At 39.4% G+C, this 21,435-nt stretch overlaps 1 protein-coding gene across 5 annotated transcripts in view; it reads left to right on the top strand.

Moving 5' to 3' along the window:
- FGD4 (FYVE, RhoGEF and PH domain containing 4) overlaps positions 1 to 21,435 on the top strand; it is a 110,466-nt gene that overhangs the window by 62,716 nt on the left and 26,315 nt on the right. For all 5 annotated transcript variants that reach the window (XM_065681634.1, XM_065681625.1, XM_065681663.1 and 2 more), the window contains 3 exons: positions 6,528 to 6,692; positions 13,514 to 13,694; positions 16,699 to 17,194. In XM_065681634.1, coding sequence (XP_065537706.1) covers positions 6,528 to 6,692; positions 13,514 to 13,694; positions 16,699 to 17,194 — 842 coding nt within the window. The remainder of the gene's footprint in view (positions 1 to 6,527; positions 6,693 to 13,513; positions 13,695 to 16,698; positions 17,195 to 21,435) is intronic.

Genomic DNA, 21,435 nt, shown 5'->3' with positions numbered 1-21,435 from the left:
CCTTCAGTTCCCTCATGAGACTTGTTCTCCAGACCCTTCACCAGCTTCCTTGCCCTTCTCTGGACCTGCTCCATCACCTCAATGTCTCTCTTGTAGTGAGGGGCCCAGAGCTGAACACAGGATTCGAGGTGCCTCTGAAGGCATGAGATTCGACCACTGCCCTGGCCCTGCTGGCTATGCAGTTGCTGATACAGGCCAGGATGCCGTTGGCCTTCTTGGCTGACTGGGCACAAGCTGCTTGTGTTCGGCTCTGTCAGTCAGCACCCCCAGGTCCTGTTGCACCAAACACCTTTCCAGTCATTCTTCCCCAAGCCTGGTGTATTGCATGGGGCCATTGTGGCCCAAGTGCACCACCCAGCGCTTCGCCTTGTTGAACCTCATACCATTGGCCACAGCCCATCGATCCAGCCTGTCCAGATCCCTCTGCAGAGCTTCCTATCCTTCAGTAGATCGACACTCCCACCCAACTTGGTGTCATCCACAAATTTACTGAGGGTGCACTTGATCTTCTCATCCAGATCATCAGTGAAGATATTAAACAACACTGGCCCTAACACTGAGCCCTGAGAGACACCATCAGTGACCAGTCACCAACTAGATGCGATGCCATTTACCACCACTCTTTGGGCTTGCCCATCCAGACATTTTCCAACCCAGTGAAGAACACACCTTTTCCCCCTTTGGGACAGGCATGCACCATCTTCCACCAGCAGGCTTGCTGCCGTGTAAACTGAACCATGGTCAAAACCCCCAAGAATTCTGACACTGACACTAGTCATGGAGCCAGGAATTAATTACTGACATTTTTCTGGTGTAACCATTGTCAATGATTGGACTGGCAGGAGGGACGAGAACACTGCTTGGGTTCCTCAACCCTGAACCAGTCACCTCAAGGCCCTGAAGTGCTTCTTGAGCCCACTCAGGCTTCTTGAAGGTATTTCTGCATTGTCCACCTGGAAGATTTATAAAGGATAATATTCATAGGGCTGTACCAGATGAGTTTTCTAGTAAAGGCCCTTCCCATGGGTCCCTCCCCATCGGGGTGCTCTGGGAAAGGAGCTCAGAGTGGCATCTCTCCACGGGGACTTTGAAGGGGTTCGAGCTGCTTCAGAAGTGATTGGCACTGAAGCACAGATCCTGCTGGCACCCCAGTTGTGGATGCTGGACTGGATGATCCCTTACCATCATCTTTCTCAGTTTCCTGATCCTGAAGTACCAGGGCCTCGAATCTGTCATAGAGGGGTACTTGGGAAGGTGACATGATCTGAGGGGTAATATGCCATCTGTTCTGAGATGTAACCCGTTTTCAGCCTCTCCTGTTTCCCAACTTCCTTCTATCTGCTCGATGGCAGGAAGGTAGGGGATCCTGAAGTTCTTTAGTTTTGGGTAGGTGGCTTGCTTCTCTCAGGGATTGTAGAGAGCAGGTCCACCAGTCACTCTCCTCCTCAGATTCCCTTATGCTCCCTAGCCTTTCCACCTCTTCCTGTAGCTCTGCCACCACGCAGAGCAAATCATCAGCCTGCTGACTTCTTACACATCCAACATCTAACCATCACAAACAGGCCCTGGCACTCACTATAGCGAGGTGCCTCGACAGCTACGTGTTTATGAGGGACCTGTGTCTGGGTTGCCATGTTCCTCCTTTCAGGACTGAAAATGAATATAACTAAATACCTAATGGTGTTGAAATTGTCTTTTTGAAGGTTATGGAACTGCTGATGGAGGACCTATCCAGAACTAAAACAGTAGTTTAACCTTTTGTGAATATAAATAAGCATTTCTGTGTTACTGGTATTTCAAGCTGGCTGATTATGTTTATCTAAATGTTCATAGCTCCAAGTTCTTTCTAATTAGAATGCTCTGAAAAAATAGATAATGCACCACCTAGCTTCAAACTTTCTTGCAGATGAAAGCATATTTGCAAGCATTCTAGCTGCTCATTTCCCTGCAGATGATAAGCAAAATAAATAAGTGCTTATCAAATTTACAGTGTTTATTTCTCTTTTCTGTTAGTTATTTATTACCTCCTCTTTATCACTTACATTCTAGCTGGCCCAAGTTTTAAATTTTCTTCAATATTTCCACACTTTTCTTTCCTCTCCAGTATATTTAATCGTCTGAGATTATAAGAGGGTGGTATTAATTGTGTACTAGCAAACACAGTAACTGGTGGGTAGTATTTTGTTGTGCATTGCATTTCTGATTTCAAGTAAAATTTCTCGGTTCTTACAGTGCAGGAATAGCAGAAAAACACAAGTACTTCTTTAATCAGGTCAGAAATAATCACAATGGCATGCCCAGTAAAAGGGTTTTTGCAGCATACCTAACCTTTTGCATACCTAAAGGGATTTTAAGTTGTACTTACAGGGCACCAGCTGTATTTCTAAAAGGTCGACTGAGTTACTGCTTACTTAAATGGATGGAATTGAGCAGCCCTACTGAAATACATGCTGCATTGTGGAGCAAGTATTTGGTATTTTTGTAATGTACTGAAAGCTACATGCTTTGGGCTTTTGTTATAATACACATGCATACAATATACCTGATAGAAGACGGTGGTGAGAATTCCTGTATTTCTGCCGTAATCTTGTCTACATCATCTAGAAGGTATTATCTTTCACTGGCTAGAAACCAGGGCTCATATTTCCATGAATGTTAAAAGATGCTTTTTATCCAGAGATTTTGCCTATTCAGTTTTGTATGGAAATATGTTGTGGCTAGATTTCCATTACCTTTTTCCATCTGAGCTTTATATATAAAGCAAGCCGTTCAGTATAGCTGGCTGCATTACTCTTCAAAACACATGGCTTGAGGATGTGACATGATTAACAGAATTACTAGTTTGAAATACAGGTTAAATGTCTGTAGCATAGAATCACAGAATAATGGTTTGGGTTGGAAAGGACCTTAAGATCATCTAGTTCCAGCCCCTCTGCCATGGTCAGGGATGCCTTACACTAGACCTTGTTGCCCAAGGCTCTGTCCAACCTGGCCTTGAACACTGCCAGGGGTGGAGCATTTACCACTTCCATGTCTATCTCCAGAAAATATGGCTTCCAGACAGCCTGAATATTTTGTGTAGTGGCTTGTAAAACACTAATGAATTAGAAGACATTCTGTTTCCCTGCATCCGCCCTGTGCTGAATTGTTCCACGTGTGACGCCAGAGCACACCTTGGGTCAGAACACATCTCTGAGCTTTTACGTTCCATAAGCAGTTGCAAAAGAGCCCGCTACAGAGTATCAGTCTTTTCTGTTGACTGTGTCACTGTTTTGTTTTACAGTGGACAAGCTTTACAAAATGGCTTTTTCCCACTGAATGCAACTAATATTAACCAATCTAGCAGAGAGCATGTGATGCCGACAACAGATTAGTGCTTAAGGCAGCCTAATGTTTTTGCATTAAAGGTCTATTTTCAGCTGTTCCTGGTTTTGCTCCACTTTGTATTAAAGTTGTGCTCGTGCATATATAGAATCATAGAATAGTTAGGGTTGGAAAGGACCTCAAGATCATCTAGTTCCAACCCCCCTGGCATGGGCAGGGACACCTCACACTAAACCATCTCACCCAAGGCTGTGTCCAACCTGGCCTTGAACACCACCAGGGATGGAGCATTCACAGCTTCCCTGGGCAGCCCATTCCAGTGCCTCAGCACGCTAAACCAAGTACAGTCCAAATCTGAATCCCATTTGCTTGAGGGACTAGGGTTGCCAATCTAAGTAAAGGCTGCTAAGAGAGGAGCTCTCTTTTCCCCTTGTGTCAGCAGTAGTGCTGGGGCAGCCATGAGGTCAAAGCAATCTAAAATATACTCTAGATTTCAACTGCATAATTTCTGCTGCCTGTCTGACTGTGTAGTTGAACAAATGCTGGTGCTGGCATAGGGGAAGGAGTTTCCAGGAGCAGAAGCTGGAGCAGATGGTGATGGGGAGGGAGGAGGAGCAACAAACCATAGAGCTGCCTGTTCTCAGCAGCAGTTCTGCATCTGCCTTGACTTTAAGTGACCATGAGTGATTACCTTAAACAGCAGTAAGTGCCTTGATGAAATTGTGTGTGTGTAAAATATGTTCCTGTTCTGACCTCCATCTCTTTGATGGAGACAAAGAAGGCTTAAGGCAGCTTTTCAGGCATTGAGGAATGGTGTGGTACAAAGCTCACGCTGCTATAGTACAATTCAAGATCCTCAGGACAGTGAGAAGAGCGTGTAGCAAGCTCACTGCCCTGGACTTCAAGAGAGCAGACTTTGGTCTCTTCAGGAACCTACTTAGTAAGGTTCCGTGGGATATAGCCCTAGAGGGCAGAGAGGTTGATACTCGAGGATCACCTGCTACAAGCTCAGGAGTGCTGCATCCCAACTAGAAGGAAGAGCAGCAGGAGGGCCAGGAGACCTCCTTGGATGGATAAGGAGCCGCTGAGGAAAATTCTAAGGAAAAAAAGAGGCTTCTAAAGGTGGAAGCAAGGACAGGCGGCCTGGGTAGAGTACAGGGATGTTGTCTGGGAAGCTAGGGACCAGGTTAGGAAAGCTAAGGCCCAGTTAGAATTAAACTTAGGGATATTAAGGATAGCAGGAAGGGATTCTATAGGTACACTGTGAATAAAAGTCAGACTAGGGACAATGTAGGCCCCCTCCGGAAGCTCTTGGGAGAACTGGCTACCCTGGATTTGGAGAAGGCTGAGGTTCTGAATGACTTCTTTGCCTCAGTCTTCACTGGCAAAGGCTCCAACCACACCACCCAAGTCTTAGAAGGCAGACACAGGGACTGTGAGAATGAAGACCTTGGGCCCGCTGTAGGAGAGGATCTGGTAGATTGGACATAAGGAAGAAGTTTTTTACTGTGAGGGTGGTGAGGCACTGGAATGGGTTGCCCAAGGAAGTTGTGAATGCTCCATCCCTGGCAGTGTTCAAGGCCAGGTTGGACAGAGCCTTGGGTGGGATGGTTTAGTGTGAGGTGTCCCTGCCCATGGCAGGGGGGTTGAAGCTAGATGATCTTAAGGACCCTTCCAACCCTGTTTTATGATTCTATGATTCTAATACAACTTTTTGTGTATGGAGTGATACCCAAGGAAACACAGCTGAGGAATTCCTGCCTAGGGTCACAACTGTCTGAGAATCCTCTGTATGTGGTGGGCCTTGTTAGATTATTCCCATCATTTTGGGACCAGCTTCTTGGTGTAGGGCTACTTCAATGTTTAAAAGGAAAAATAAGCTTTTAAGAAATAGAGAAAAAAGAGTACTTGAAAATACTGTTGGAATACACAAAAAGTTGAAGAATCTTTAAGCAGCAATGAGCAATAACTACGGCATCTCTTTCCACTGCTGTTTTAACAGCAGGGTTGGCTGTTGCTAGGAATGGCTTGATATGATGGATTTTGCCATGGGAAAGAGATGGATTAGATCAGAGGGTCTAGATTCTGCAGACCAGTTGTCTAGAATATATCAGAGAATCACCTTATGAAATGGTTGAGTGGGTTTTGGATTTGCTTTTTTTTTGGAAACATGCAAAGCAAACCCCACTCATGCTTGCATTTTTCCCAGTACAAGCAAGCAAAGGTAAAATGATGGCAAATAATAACAATAAATTGAATTATCCAAGCTCTATCCTAAATCATTTGGTTAAAAATGAAAATAATTGTGACAACACTACAACAAATGATAAATGGGGTTTCCTCCTTTCCCTTGCTTCTCTCCACAAAATAAGCTGTGGGTTTTTTTGATTCAGAGATCAATAAATATTGACCTAAGTGAGATCTCAAGGTCCTTCATATTATTTTTTCAAAGTTTTTATTGTGTTTACAGAACCAATTGCTTTCACACCCCAGAACAAAAGTTCATGGTTTAGACTTGTGTAATCATATTCTATTAAGGGCTTTTATTGCAGTTTTCGTTGTTTGAATATTTTTTGGTTTATGTTTTTGAATATGTTTTGCTTTATCTTTTCCTCCAGCTTTTTTACCAATAGCAGCATATTGAATTCTGTTCTGTTAGGAAGAAATGAAATAGCAGAGTTGGCTGGTTTTATGCTTTGCTCCTGTTTTTTTCCTTTTTAACACTTACAATAGGAGCCCTTTCGTACAAAAAAAGTTGGAATACATTTAGCTTTTTTTTTTTTAATGCTACTTTCTGTAATAAAAGAAACTTTTTGAATGTATAGCATTTTGTGAACACTTGCTACAGGAATAGAATTACTGAACAGAACTGCTGATTTTTCTATAGCTCTGTTGAACAAGCACATTGACAATTTAAGTAGGGAAAAGTCTATTAGATATTAGATCTTTCTGTAGAAAATCTTAGGCTAGTCATGGAGGAAGTCTTCTTTTATATCCAGCTCTTCAAGTTTTAAACAAGATCATAAATTTCAGTGAAAGGCAAAGCATATTTTTAGAATGAGATGCTCTTAAAGGGAAAAAGAGTATTCTAATTTTCTCTGTAGAAAAAATGTTAGCACTTAATAAATGGGTTTATAGTCATTCTACCTTATATTTACTGCCGTTTCTAACTCTTAGGGTTTTTCTATATGTTTGTTTTTCAGGCAGCAGCATCTGTCCAAAGTCTTTAATATTGTCTAGACCTTGTACAGCGGGTGGCACAACCAGGCCAATTGAGCAGAATGTGCACAATGAAGCGCCTCAGGGAATAAATGGAAGTGTGCCAGTCAAGCAATACCCACGTTCAGCTTCAAATCCAAAGCCACAAGGTAAGGAGCTTCAAAGATTTTTGTTAGGAAAGTTGTTCTTCATCTTAGACTTTAAGAGAAATAGAGTGCCTTGAAAGACCTGTATTTGCCAGAAAGAAAATAGTGGGGTAAAAGCTTGCTAGTGAAATACAAATGTTCAATAAATGCTTTATAAATCTGTAATTTCTGATAACGTTTTGCTGAAAAAGGTTCTCAGAAGGAAGGTTGAACTTACTAATGCATTACAAGCACATAGGTCTCGTAGGTAGAGAAAGTGCGTGCAACCCCTTGCTTGTATTAAACTATTGCTGGAGTTTATCTTTCAGAAGGATTACTGCGCGTGAGCTGGAAGGTTTTGGTACTGTTTTTTAGTGTGAGTGTTTGGCAGGCTGCTGGTTGTGGTGGGAAAGATATTCAGGGCCTTTGGGGTTCTACTGGAGCTTGAGAAGGGCCCTTCTGTTGGGAGTATGTGAAGAGATGGGAACTCTCTGTGCTGTAAAAGCTGACCAATAATATCTGCAAAGTAGAAGTAGATTTCCCTTCTTTCTGTCCATAAATAGCATCTTCACTTTTAGAAGCTCAATAGGTCCACCTACATGTTGACTTTAGATATCTAAATCTAAAACCATTTTTCATGTGGTCTTCCCAGTAATATTGATGATTCTGCTGAGGTTGATCACAACAAAGTCAGCATGTTCTGGAAATCTTGTATTGAAAGCAAGTCTGGACTGATGTTTTTTAGGTGTGACATGCAATAGGAATTTCATTCTTTTCAAAAGAGCAAGACTATGATCCTGCTCAGTGAACTGGATGTGACTGATATGACAGAAACTACAATTACGTATAGAAAACTAGGTTACACTTAAATGAGGTATAGAAACTGGAATCATTTAGAGTTATTATGTAATGCATTTAACAATCTCTGTATTACTTACTGGGGAAATGTGTCTTGAATAATTTTGCATCAGTTCATTTTAGAGTTAAGGGGGGAAGAAATTTGTTGGGGTGTTAAGAAAGTTTTGTTTACTTAGCAAAATAAAGCTGTAGGTTTTTCATTGTTTGTTTTTATAGAACTTTTGCCAGTATTGCTCAAGCTGTTTTTATCAGTCATATGTAAACATTCCTTATCAGAGTAGTCTTTCTACGCTGGTTTCTAGGTCTCTGAAGAGTGTTCTCTGCAGCTAATTTAGCAAGAGAGCATGTATTCTTCCTAAGAAAAATATTTGGGGAATCTGTTAATGGATAAACGGAAATGGGCACTTAATAAAAAGATTTTAAGCCTTTCAAAAACAAAGCCAGCCCACTGATTATAAATATTAGCTGTTAGATAAATTAGGAGTTGGATATTACTGAACCCTATTCATTCAAATAGTTACACAGCTGTTGTGCTTTCCTAGCCATGATTTCTGTGTTTGTCAAAATTGCGTGCTATAAAATGCCACATTGCCAATGTTGTAGTCTAAGAAATGCAGCTGTGTAGATTATATTCAATAACGCTGTTGTAAATAATATTTTGTCTTCTTTGATGATGAGCCTATGTTTTTCTCCATTTATTTCTGTTAAACATTCATCATATTGAAGTTAGATAGTATATATTTTTGGCCTTTTTATTTAGTTAAAGCAAATCAAAACAGAATGAATGAGATAGGCATTTGGGAGACCAAACAATCCAAGCAAATTAAATTGTTCTAGCTTATTGGTTTAAGAGCTTTTCACGTACAGGTACAGAAACATTTTTGGTTTATTGTAGCAGAAAATGCTTTTCTAACTGGTTGCTCTAGTCATGCAAATAACTAAGTGTCCTTTCATAGTGAGAGGAAACAAGATAACACACCTGAATTGTAATGCCAGTGTATTTGGTTGTTGAACTAATTGCAAAATGACCTTCATATAACCTACCACAGTGTATATAATTAAAATGAGAAATATAAAGATAGTTTTGAGATGTGTTACAAGTGGAGTTACAGCTATTTTTAGTAAATTCAGCTTTAATAGAGAAAATACAGCTTAATATAGAGGAAAAATGTCCAAAATCTTGCACCTGAAGTGAACCTTGGACTCTGAACCTGTTGTCTGTACTTGGTCTCTGAGAAGTAGTTTTAATATTTGGAAATGGGGTCACTCAGGGTAGCTAGATCAAGTGAATAACTTTCTGCACAGTATCCAATATAAATTTCTTAATTTTCCTGGTTTTCCCCTGGCCTTTCAAGAAGCAAAATAGCTAGCTGTATGATACACAGTAGAAGAGCAGTATTTGTTCCACTATAATTCCTTCCACCAGTAATACAGCAATTCATGTGTTGGATTTATGTGTTGAATACAGTTTGATACATGTAAATTTGGGACAAATCCTGAAACTGACTGAAGGTCAATAAAGATGCTAAGCAAAGATACCAGGACCTTGGAGAAAAGCAGTTGCATTCTGTACCAGCTGTGAAAGACAAAGCAAATTGTTAGGTAATTTTGAATTTGCCCTTAACTGCAAATACATGGGCAGCAGTCTTAATCCAGGAATAGCAGAATGCATGTAGAGTGACATCTACAAATTGACTAGCTTTTTTTTTTCTAATTTATTCTATTCACTGCTCTTTCAACCTCTTGCGTGAGTTTTAGATGATGGCCAATTACTAAATACTGGGCACTGAAACTGTTGTCCATACCAGGCAGTTTTATCATGTGATGGAAAATATGTTGAAATGTCAACACTTCTTCAAAGCAGTGAAATGTCTTGTCAGTTCAAGACTGTGCATCACTTGCTCATTTAAATTTTCCTAATGAGTGCTTAGGAGTACTTGTGAGTCTCCTGCTGAGGCTGAAGAAACTTTTTCGTTTGTGTTGGAAATAATTTTCCACTCCAGAAGATGGCCTGGTTTGTGCTACTGAAAAATGGTATGGACATAAAGCATTCAACATACAGACTTCAGCAGTCATTTGTAACTGAGTATTTACTGTGTAACATCAATCCTGTCCTCTTTTCTTAATTATAATACAGCCTGTGGTCTTCAAGGTGTTCAGGGGCCTGGGTCCAGAAAAGCTGAAAGGCCTTTTAAAGGTCTGGGGTGTAGACTGTATTTCTTTGGCAAATGAAATTTCTACAATTAAAGATGAATTGAACTAAAACTGAGAGCTATTTCTAGCTAGATTTCTCCAATTTCAGTGGTACCTTAAGAAACCTGTAACAATTTCTGTTTTAACCACAAAACTGATAAATCCCAAATTATATCTGTCAGGAGAAGACGAATGAACAAAGCACATCTGATAATTATTGGTCTTTCTTATGATATTATTGGAAGATATTTGTTCTGATGTGATAAAAACCAGTGTGGAAATTTACACCCTAAAGAGAAGATAGCAGAAAGAGAAAAAAAGTTGAGGTCACTTTGCACTGTTCTTGCGAATGTAAATCTTTGGTATCTCTCCAGCTGTGCTTGTTTGATCTTCCTGAAGGTGATGAAGCATGCAAGTTGGTGCTGAAGAATGATTCAGCCAGTAGAGTTGTAGCTGCTTACCATAGGAACTTTTAACTGTTTTCATTGAATCAAAGTGCATGTGACCAGCAGGAGTTAAATGCGTACAGGGAGATTGAACACGCTTTTTAGGAGGAGAGATAAACGATCTTTGCTAATAAGCTTTAGAGTCAGCAAAGGTGGTTTCACCTTTTGAGCCATTTGTACCTCCCATTTCCTTATGTACATGTACAAAGTTGAGTGCACAATTACTCCTCACAGCTTAAATCCTGAGTAAGTATTTTGGCTAGCATTAGACAGTAGCAGCTACCTGAGTATAGTGAGGAATTTTCTTTAGATAGACTGTGCAGTTCGTAACTCCTAATGAGCTCGAAATTCTACAGTAGAGAGACAAGAGTATTTATAGACTTGAACAGAGCTCTCTATTGTGCAGGGTATTACAATGGGCCAGTCTCTTTTTTTTTATTTTTTTTATTTTTTTTTTAAGATCTTTGCTGTGTGCACATTGAAAAATAATCTGATTAAAACAAAGCACTACAGAAGTACACTGAGGCGAGAATTAATAGAATTTATTTTCCATAATCCCTGTTAACAAGGTTGACCTTACAGGAAGGTTTCGTTGGGGTTTTTTTTGTTGTTGTTTTGGTTGTTTTGGTTGTTTTTAACTACCGATTCTTTTATTTCCTTTGATCTTGCGACTGTCCTTTTTCCATTGCTCTATTTCTAAAGCTTATAGTAGCTACAGCAGCAGCTGATTAAGGGAAATGTTGACTATTAGGTGGTCATAGAGAGTAAAGAAGAAAATATCTTGCATTAATTAATGTTGCTTTTTGGTTTGTGGTTCTCCTCTGAAGATATTATAGTGATTTTCGATATACTGGGATTGTGCAAGTTGATGAGAGGTTTGCCATACTGTAATGCTGCTAAACTGGGTTTTTTTCAGTAATAGTTGCAAAATTGTCAACACCTCCACAGAATGTCCTAGAATTTGATTTTTGTCCCAGTGGATCCAGTATAAAAATAGCTTCCAACTAATTCCTTCTGCTTTATCAGTAGACGTTAATTCCCTCCAGTTTAGTAGTCTTAATATATCCTTGTAAGAATATTAACATTTTATGAGATGTACAAAAGAATTGAAGAGATATATGGCTCCATTAAATAAGAGAAGTCACAGGACTGCAGGCTGTAAAAAATCCATTGCAAGAGCAAGAAGTGTTTCTACAAGCTAGTGTAGTACTGGTCAGTAAATCCAGCCAGCTTCCCCTTCCATGTCCTCCCTGAGGGAATGGCAGTGCCCATGCTCAATTATGTGTCCTGCTTTTCCCCAGCCCGCTTGCGTTGCCTTTTTCAGCTGTCCTATCATCTTTGTCGGCATACCAAGCTATTCAGCACTTGGACAATTATCTGATGCTCGTTGGCCTAATTCTGCCAGGCTTTCTCAGAACTCCCTGAGAAGAGGAAATATAGGAAAAGATACTCCACTGCACTGCAGCTGAGCAAATGTATGAGGCTTCTCAGAAGGGGCTTTAGCTACTACAGAAGCTCAGGCAGTTATACAGTTAAATATTCTGCTTGTTTCATGCATTATAACTATCTGAAAATTGCATTCTTTTAAGTCATCCTTTCTGCACTGCATCTTTCCCCAAACTTGCTTTTTTGTTTGTGTTAAATATAAGATCAAGCTTAAAAGAACCAAAGATACACACAGTAAAAGCATCTGATCTACAGTAGTTCTCTGCCTTCTCCCTCCGATAGTTTCATGTATCAGCATTGTAGTTGATATGGTTGAAGTGTAAAGCTTTTTGTAGTACATTCATTTCTTGGTAGAGTCCCACATGGTACTTTTCAGACCACAGCAATCACTACAGTCCTACTTACGTGCAATTACGTTATTGAAAGCATAGATAAATATTTCCTTCTATAAATTAATGGAAGCTAGAAATGGAAAGTCGTCTTTAATCATGTGTTCCTTCAAGTTTATCACGGTCTGTGATAGTATACTTGCAAGAACTTTTTGAACAGTGTTTTCAAATATCAATTGATGGGATTTTAAGCTAATTTCTGTGGTGCACAGCTTTTCCGGGTCAGTAAGCTAAACTAGAGCCAGCGATGTGAGGAATATGGGTGACTTTCACATCCATTTATTGTGTATCCTGTATTAGTATTTACTTTTCTACCACACGAGTTGCACAAGAGTGATTCCTAATGCTGATTCCTGTCCTCTTTCACTTCATGTTTGCTCCCTGCCAGGTCTGTGTAGTTACTGGAGGGACAGATCCTGTGGCACACTGAACTGTGGTACCTGTAGAGAGGTGGCCAAGCTGCGACTCCTGCTAATTTATTAATTTAATATCTTAATAATTAATATTTTCTTTTATTAAAGGGCAAATATAGTCTTTCTTTTCAATTTCAGATCAAATGCTTTCACTTCTCTCCACAATATGTTTTGGGAGTTTGTGTGGGAATGAATGGAGTTGTATTCTTGGGAATTAAGGAGCTTTCCATTAAGTTTCTCTTTTTGATGAAGCCAGAGGTGTACTGCTCTGATAATGTATCCAGGCCCAGTCTGTGAAGTGCTTTAGCAGCCCACTGGTGCTGCAGAGTTGCTTAAAAGTTAAAGATCCCCAGCACTTGTGATTCCAGTTGCTTTATGTGTCACCTTGTCTTTCATGCTGTAGTCACTGCTGTATTAAACAGTGACTGACCGTTAACAATCTAATTAGAAGGACTTATGGGAGGGATGGGGAAAAAACAAGAAGAATAAAACATATTTTCAGGAAGGCAGGTTTTCAGGAGTACAAGTAGACAAAGGTTCATTGAGTAAAGAAAGCTCAAAGTCAAAGGTAAGTACCTTTTCCACTGACTATTATTAATGAGGTCATGAGGGAGAAGATAGAGAATGAAAGCACAAGAGTTTTGAGGCAGCAATTTAAATCTCTCTTGAGCTTCATAGCACTAGATACTTTGATTATGCTTAATTGGTTTTTATGATAAAACCTGCTTTTATGGAGGCCATATGTGGGTTTGCTGCAGGATACCATAAAAAAACACTAAACACACAAATTCCCCTGAATTTTCTAGCTTAAGGTAGCATATGGTTTGTCTTTTATCCAAGAAATATAAGATGATGCCTGATACCAGACAGAGCACGAAAACCCTATACGAAGTCCCTGTATTCATAAAGCAGCTCTAAGGTTAAATAAAGCCAAGGCCATCTTTTCTCCATTACTGTACATAAGTACAGTATGTAGTATTCTACATAAGAAGAGTTCTTATGTAGAAAGCTCCTATGTGTTCTTATGTAGAAACCTCCTATGTGTTCTGACAATTCAAAGACACAGTTATTGAGTTATTGATTATTGTTGTTGTTTGCAGTGCCTCCAAAGCCAATTCATCTGCAGAAGGTGTCACCTGTTACATACCAAACACCTAGGCATAAAGCTTTATCAAATCAGAAACCGAGAATGGAGGAAGAGATGCCCGCTGCTGTTTCTGGTGTCACAAAGGAAAAGTCCAGTAAAGTATCAGATCTCATCAACCGTTTTGAGGGAGGCAGGTATGTGACAGAATTTGAATTGGTTTGTTACTCTGTTGTGTGTAGATTGTTGGAACTTAAACCTGTGAGGAAGAGCATTGGTACTGTGATAGTGCTCAGATGTACCCCTGCCAGAGGAGTTGATGGCAAAACTGCATGTGTTTTGAAATGATGTGAGCCAGATGTATTTTTGGCCTGTACAAGGTGTGCTTTTTCATAAGGTGATAGTATTCTAGTCTTAATTTTTCTTAAAAATAAATCCAAAACAAAAAACCAAACCAACCCCTCCCCAAAACCAAACCAAACCAAACAAAAACTACAAAAAACCAATCAACAAACAAACAAAAAACTCCACATGAACTAACTTGGGGCATTTTTTAAAGCATCCTGAAAAGCATCAGCAATTTGAAATAACTGCTGCTTTTAGAATGAAACATTGGAGCTAATCTTAAATTGTTTTGTTCTTGCAGAAAAAATGTTTACTTTTAGAAGTAAACAGAAAAACCTGAAATCCAGATGTTTTCTTTAATACTATCTCAACCTCTTCAGATCATTCATGTGACGAGTGTGAACTGTACAAGTTATTCACATTGATGTGGTGTACATTGTCTAAACTGCTCTGTAGTACTTGGTGATTTTGGTGGGTTAGCTTCGTGTTCTTGAATTCTGATACTGCCTCTTACAGGAAACATTTGAAGCTTTGGGAAATAAGCCACAGGGAACTCAGCTTTCACAAAATAGTGTTACTTGTGTGTCTTTAATTAGCTGTGTGTGGCAAGCATTAAAAGCAACTGAAGTTTCTAATATATCCGCTCTGTGTAGAGAGAGCAACTTTACAGAAAGCCCGCAACAGAGGAACAGCTCAAGAAACAGTCCAGTGACAGTTGAGCCTTGCAGGTCTTGGACTTGGCTTTCTCATGTTTCCTCAGGATACTGATGTTCTGATGGGATGACCCCTATGGGAATGAATGAATGATGTGTAACAGAGCGTGTCCTTCTAAGGAGCTAGAGTATTAAGGCTTTCATTGGAAGAATTCCCCTCCCCGCTCCCCTGCCCCCCCCCCCCCCGATGGGGGAAATTTAATCCTTTATACAGAAGAAACTGAACATTGCAAAAATACATTTGTCTAGTGGAACAGAAATAATTTCAGATCTTCATCTGGAAGAAACTTCTGTCATTAATCAGGGGCTTAATTGCACTCTATCATTGCAGCTGCTCAAATATGGGAAAAAGAAATTACTGCAGCACTTGAGGTCCTGTGAATTCTAGCACAGGTCTCTGGTCCTGTTACCACTTTGTTTCCTAGTTTTCCTCCAAAGCGTCACACAAGTGACAAGTCTTTTTAACAATGTAGAATCCTTAGAATTTAGAACCAGTGAGCAATACATTTCTTCCTCCTGACGTGCTTTCTGCATTGTACAGGAACTTCTTCAGTATGGCGCAATTAAAGGAAATGATAAAGAAAGCAAGGAAAACTTTCTTATTTATAGACTTATACAAGTAGGGACGTTTTGTTTTAGGGAGTACGGGAAGCTGAATTGCTTTTTGGCTAACATCATCCATTAAGTACATCCAGTCACATACGTCCAATGATTAAATTCTCCTCAGCTCTGTGATCCCTGCTTATGAGAAACTTCCACAATTAGCATGCTGAGTTCTGGAATATCCTGCTGTGGCTGTGGAAGCAATTCCCGTTTTTTAAATGAGCTCAGCTCACAAAATGTGTCTTCCGTGAAGGTGAACTTCACTCTAAATAATTGGTCCTCAAATGACTAGATAGCATGTTCATGAACAGCAAACTGATTGTCAGTTATGATAACTTATCTTCATTGGTCTGTGTAGCCCATAAACATGTAGGTATGGCAGAAAGTTAATTAAACCTCTTTGCTGTGAGCAGGCAGTAGAATTAATTTACATTTTTCAATCCTGGAGTTAAGCTTATTTTTTTAAGAGGCATGAAACTGATCTAATTTTTTTTCTTATATGACAGAAGCAGATGAACCTGGTGTAAGATATTTTTGAGCTCTGCATATGGATATGCAGAATATGTTTTATAATATTTGTCATAAGTGTCCTATAAGGAGTAAACAGAGAGTTTATAAACAGTCTTCATCTTTTCAAAGATTAATGGTCCATACTAGGAACGGTATGTTAGAGGTCAGTCATGCTATTGTTTTGCAAGTTGAATATGGCTTGTTAAACATACTTAATGCAAAAATGTATAGGTTTTGTTTTTATTCCAATGATTTTATTTAGTTTTTAATTATAATGAAGGCAGGCGCTTTTACAGAGTAGGCTACCACTTACACTGGCCTAAAATTCAAAATCTCAAAAATAAATTAAGAAAGAGGTGGTTAAAGGTATGAACAAGGGATAAAATACATTCAAAGCGGTGTTAAAATATGGAAGTAAAAAAAAAACACAACAGGAAAGATGCAGTAAGATGAAAGGACACTGCTAAATAAGGAAACTGGTGGAAGAAATGGATAGGAATTCAAAGCTCTTCCTGTAATATGCTGAACTAAGGAAAGGGATACTAAATGTTCTTGGATGTTTTTCATGCATTTTGTGTAATTAAAGGGTAATTAGGGAACAGGCTGCTTGTTAATTTAAGCATTGGAGTGAGACTTGAGAGGCTGTGAGTTTTCCTGCATTTCTGCCAATGATCTTCTGGGATGCTTTGCTTCATGTCTCAGTGCCTCAGTTCCCTTGTCTGTCACATGAAGCTGATCATACTGCCTTCCATTTTACAAAGGAGATTCAAGACATATGAGGATTGGTAGTGAATTGATAGGGATGGCACTCTGAATTTCCAGTAAGAAACACATGTTTGTGTGTGTGTGTGTTAATGGAATAATGCAATTTCAGTCTTGATAGCCTGAACTTCGTAATATTAACACAGAAAAAAGGGTTTGGGAGGATTTCGTTACGTGGTGCAACTCTCATAGTCCCCATACCAAGGATTTTCTATAACACCATGTTTATCTTTTCTCTCATCTGTTTTATTTTTTTTGGTGTTTTTAGCTCGTTAAATCCTAGTGATTTGAAGAAAGATTCCTCTGTTCTCCACATTTCTAAATCTCAAGGAAGATATGGGTTAACACCAGCACCTCAGCCAAAACTCCCACTACAAAAACAAAAGCACCCACTACAAAAACAGGGAAATGGTAATACTGACAAAACTCAGGTTGCAAACATACACACAGCCAATGGAGTAGTAGCACAAGACCAGACAGAAGATGATGACAGGAGGATACCAGATCATGGCTCCGCTGTGACCACCCCGGTTCCAGATAATGCCATCAACAGCAGCTTGATAAATGGGGAAAGAGAAAGTACTTCCAGAGAGTCACTGCAAAGTCTAACTGCCTGTGAAGGACAGATGCTTAACAGCTGCCACAGGACTCCAAGCAGTGACACACTGCTCCCATCTGAAAATGAAACTCTAGAAATTAATGCTAACGTGAAGGAAGAGCCAACTGAGGAAATCAGTAAGCAAGATCAACCTGTAGAAACAAAGGTAACAAGAAAAAAATCTTTTGTTCTTGCTGTATTACTACTGTGTGTATTTTCTCTAGGTTTTTATTTACAAAAAATAAGCTTCCAAGAGCAAGTCAGAAAGCTGAAAATCTTTTGGTTATTTTTCCTCTGAAAAAAAAAGACAGGAAATACAAGTTTTATTTGCCTTCCCTGTTAGTTATCTGAGGTTTTTAAAAAGAAGTCAAACTGAAACAGGTGTACATGTTTATCACTATACTTCAGCTGTGCCAGACTACAAGGGACATATTAATGGTGTCTATAAACCAAAATTCCATGTGTAGTAAACTACAGTGAGAGGGCTTAGGCAGAACTACTGTGTGAATCCTTAACCTAGGGTAGTTGTCAAGTAAAAGCTGAAAAGGCAACGGCAGTGTGCTCAGTATCAGAGAGACACGAGTTTCAGAATATAGTAATGATATGCCTTGTTAGTAAGGAGAACATACATCATGATGAATTGGAGCTTACTTGTAAGAAAGGTTTTAAATAATTAAGGGAAATAAGTGGGTGGAAGAAAATCTGTCTTGGGAAATTAATTGCTGAAAAATTCTGCATATTTCCACTTCTGAAAGTTTGATTAAGCAGTTTGTCTTCCATACTAAAACATTGGTGGCTGGTGAACATCATTAACAGTCCTGGTCCATCTGTGTCCTGTGTAAGTCATGACAGGAGGGGGCTACTGAGCTGGACCCTTCTGGCTTCCTCTTCACCTGAGAGCCAAATAGCTGAGTGCTGATAAAGCTCATCTCTGCTTGTCAGTAATCTGCATCAGTTAACTACCGACCTCTCCAAGCCCTTGAGTTTGGTCAGCTGGGGGTCCCATACCTACAATTTGAGGATAATTTCTCTCTGTGGGAAAGGTGGACCTCAAATTCTCACGTATTACAGGGTAACAAATCCTAGAAATTGACAAGAAGGTGATGGGTTGCGTGGGTTTTCTTGTTTGTTTTAGGGGTTGCTTTGCCAATAATGAATGAATGTTATGATTTCCACCTAAAAATAAGACTGGTCCAAGTCCAAGGCAAGTCCAAGACAAGTCCAAGGCACTTTTAACCTGCCGTACCTCTCATGTTTCTGTCTTCTGTTTGGTAATGCCTGTTTCCCCTCTCCATGCCTAAAAGGCATGCTGAATGCTTTGTGGGCAATGATGTTAAGCTTGAATCCAAGTCACGCAGTAAGGGATTGGCAGTATTTTCAGGAAAAAGCAGAAATGGGAGGCAGTCCTGTCGTAAAGTGCAGGAAGGAACTGAGGAAATGCTAATGGCAGCAATCTCTTCAAAATCTGTCTTTGAGCTGCTGGGATCAGCACATGTGATCTGTCCTGTACTGACCAAGAGTAAAATTGTAAGGTGTCACTGCTACTAGATGTATTGTTTGCTGGTGCTTAAAGGGTAAAAACCGCAAACAATCCAAACCCATGCAGGCAGACTCTTAAGTCAGCATTGATGGAGAGCTGAACCTATAAAACTGAACTGGGTCACAGCAGTATTTCCTGAGATACAAGCTTACTTGTGATACAAGGACAACCCCTTTAACCTAGTGAGATGAAGAAGCGGGACTACCACAGACTGATCTAAGGGACACGCTTTACAAAATGGAGCACTGATTTAGTTTGAATTAATGAAACCTATAATTTAAAATCAGCCCTCTGGAGGTTTAAGTATCTGCTGTCATGCTGTCTGTAATAGAAGGAAGATAAAGAGGAACAGGAAAGGTTTGCTAAAGCTTTAAGCTGTTTGTATAACCAAGCAGGAATATGGAAGAAGTAGAAGCATTAGACAGTCTGTGATTTTGCTAAGCACCCACTTTTTCTAAAATAAAAGAATCTTAAAACTGGGATGCGGTCCAGCTGAAGTTGCTCTGCATAGAACTAACAGCACTCTTCTGACCTGTTTAATTAAGTACGTGTTGGTACAGTTAAGTAAAAGCAATAGAAGCAAATGCATGTGAGTCATAGACAAACTTTAAATTATGCATCATATATATATATATACACACACTAATGTGAAGCATCTTGTCTCTTGCATGCCATATATCCTAATTCAGGGAAGAGGAAAAAAAGTGGTGCTATATCTTTGTAAACACATACACATACAGGAGGAATAAACTAAGTCTGCTGCTGAAAATGGTGAATTAAAATGGGGAATTGTGCAAAACCAGAGCAAAAAGTACTTTTTAGACTCGGAAAAGAAAGCTTATTTTGAAATAGTGTTGCTCTTACAACTATTTCCCCCCACCTGCTTATCACTGTAGAGCTGACTAAAGTCAGATTATTGCAGGATCTGGAAAAGTTGAGACAAAACGTCTTAAATTTGGCAGTGTTCTGAAACATTTTCCCTAAATGACCAGAACATGTTTTCAAATTATTTACTGAATTAATTTGGAAATCACAAACCACCAGTATCACAAGTGAAAAGACTATTAGAAGTAAAAAGTTTCCTGCCTCACAGCAGAAGCACCTTCTGTCATAAAATTCGGTCCGCTGAAAATGCGGAGGCTGACTAGTATGAGAACATCCCAGTCAGTTAACTTCCTGAGTAACATCTTGTGAGAAATCTGCTGCTAGAGCTAGCTGAAGACAAGCAGACAAATGCTTCGGTGTTTGTTGTGAGACTGGTAGAAAATGGGGATATAGACTGCAGGCATGCCACAGATGGAGAAGAATCCATTGCACATCTTTTGTGAAGTCCTTGCTCGATGTTTTCTTTCAATGGCAATGTTGTGGGCTCTGATATTTCAGATGCAAAACCTGATGGAGGTGGTATATTTCTAAAGGTAAGGTCAAGTTCTGATTAAAACAGGTTGAAACTTTATTGCAAAGTTAATCTCCTGCCAATAAACATTTTACTGTTGCAACATTTGAGAGGCTTTTCCAAATTCCTACTGGTTCTACAATTTTATGGTCATCTTTAGCAACAGTAAATTCTGAACAAAGCTGTGTGTCTTTAGCACCCAATATAAACGCATAAATCCTCTTGAGAAAAGCTGCTTCTTTAGGGATACCAGGATCTTTACTGTTTTTATTGGTTGCTGTGCAAGAAACTCACCCATCATTTATGCAATGGGCTGTTGTATAGAGTTAATATGCCAAAAGGTGATGGTATCATTCGGGATTTTCACTGCAGGTCTTGCAAAATATAGTGGTTTCCTTGATTTCAGAAACTGAGGACTCGAGAGATTAAAGGAAATCTTAAATTCTCCTGGATATTTTCATTTATATTCCTAATACTTAGGGAAGAAAACTGTTGTTTGGGTCATGAAGCAGCTGCGAACATGAATGCCATTCAGGACGTGAATGGTTTTAGAAAAGAAAAACTCACTATGTTATTTCGGACCAAACTCAGTATTGCAAACAAACAAGCATAGCATAGATTGAATGATGTTTGTTCATACTCTACATCTCTCATTCTGTGTTGCTTAACGTATTAGTGCAAAGCCCTTGGCGCAAGGGTTACACCTAAATAGGATTGAATCATATATAACATCGCTGTCATGTCAGTAGGTATTGTTTTCTTGGTAGGAGACAGCTCCTACCAAGGTTTGAACAGTAAGTTATGGCTATATTGGAATTGAGGTTTATGTAAAGGCTGCTTTACATTAGCCTAATTTTTGCAACTTTAGGACAATGGAAAAAACAATGTTTGGAAATATGAACACAGGTACAAACAGTTCATACTCTCAGCAGCATTTTTCATATTACTTCTTCATTTCAGAGTTCAAGAACAATTTGAGTAAAAATTACTTGCTGGAATTTCTGGAGCATCCATGGAAATTTAATGATTCTAAGGACATGCAATTTCATACAGAATACATGACTAGGCCCAGGTGAAATACTTATTGTAAGCATCCATACAGAGGTACAAGTTTGCAGTCCTGCCTGATGTACCTACTGCTATCTCATTTCTGATATTTTGATCCACAGTTAAAATCATATACCTCTAATCTGAGCATTCTCTATGTAGCACAATAGCCATTTCTCTTTGGCTTATACACTGGGTTGCCATGTATTACAGATTGTCATGGAAGTTTGAAATATACCCTGAAATCATTGCCAAGTTTTGATGAAGTGATAGAGGATGTGTCCACATATACCTTGTAGTGAATTATCTTGCTATTTTTGTTAGAAACAAGGTAACCAATATACCAGTATACTAAAAGTATAAAGAAGTCATAGGAGGGAAATAGAAAACTTTCCAGAAAATGTTTCCATATCTTTCATTCCGA

The sequence above is a fragment of the Lathamus discolor genome, chromosome 1, assembly GCF_037157495.1.
Source record: "Lathamus discolor isolate bLatDis1 chromosome 1, bLatDis1.hap1, whole genome shotgun sequence".
NCBI lineage: Eukaryota > Metazoa > Chordata > Aves > Psittaciformes > Psittacidae > Lathamus > Lathamus discolor.
The sequence above is the reverse complement of the archived record's forward strand: the minus strand, read 5'-3'. Positions and strand labels throughout refer to the sequence as shown.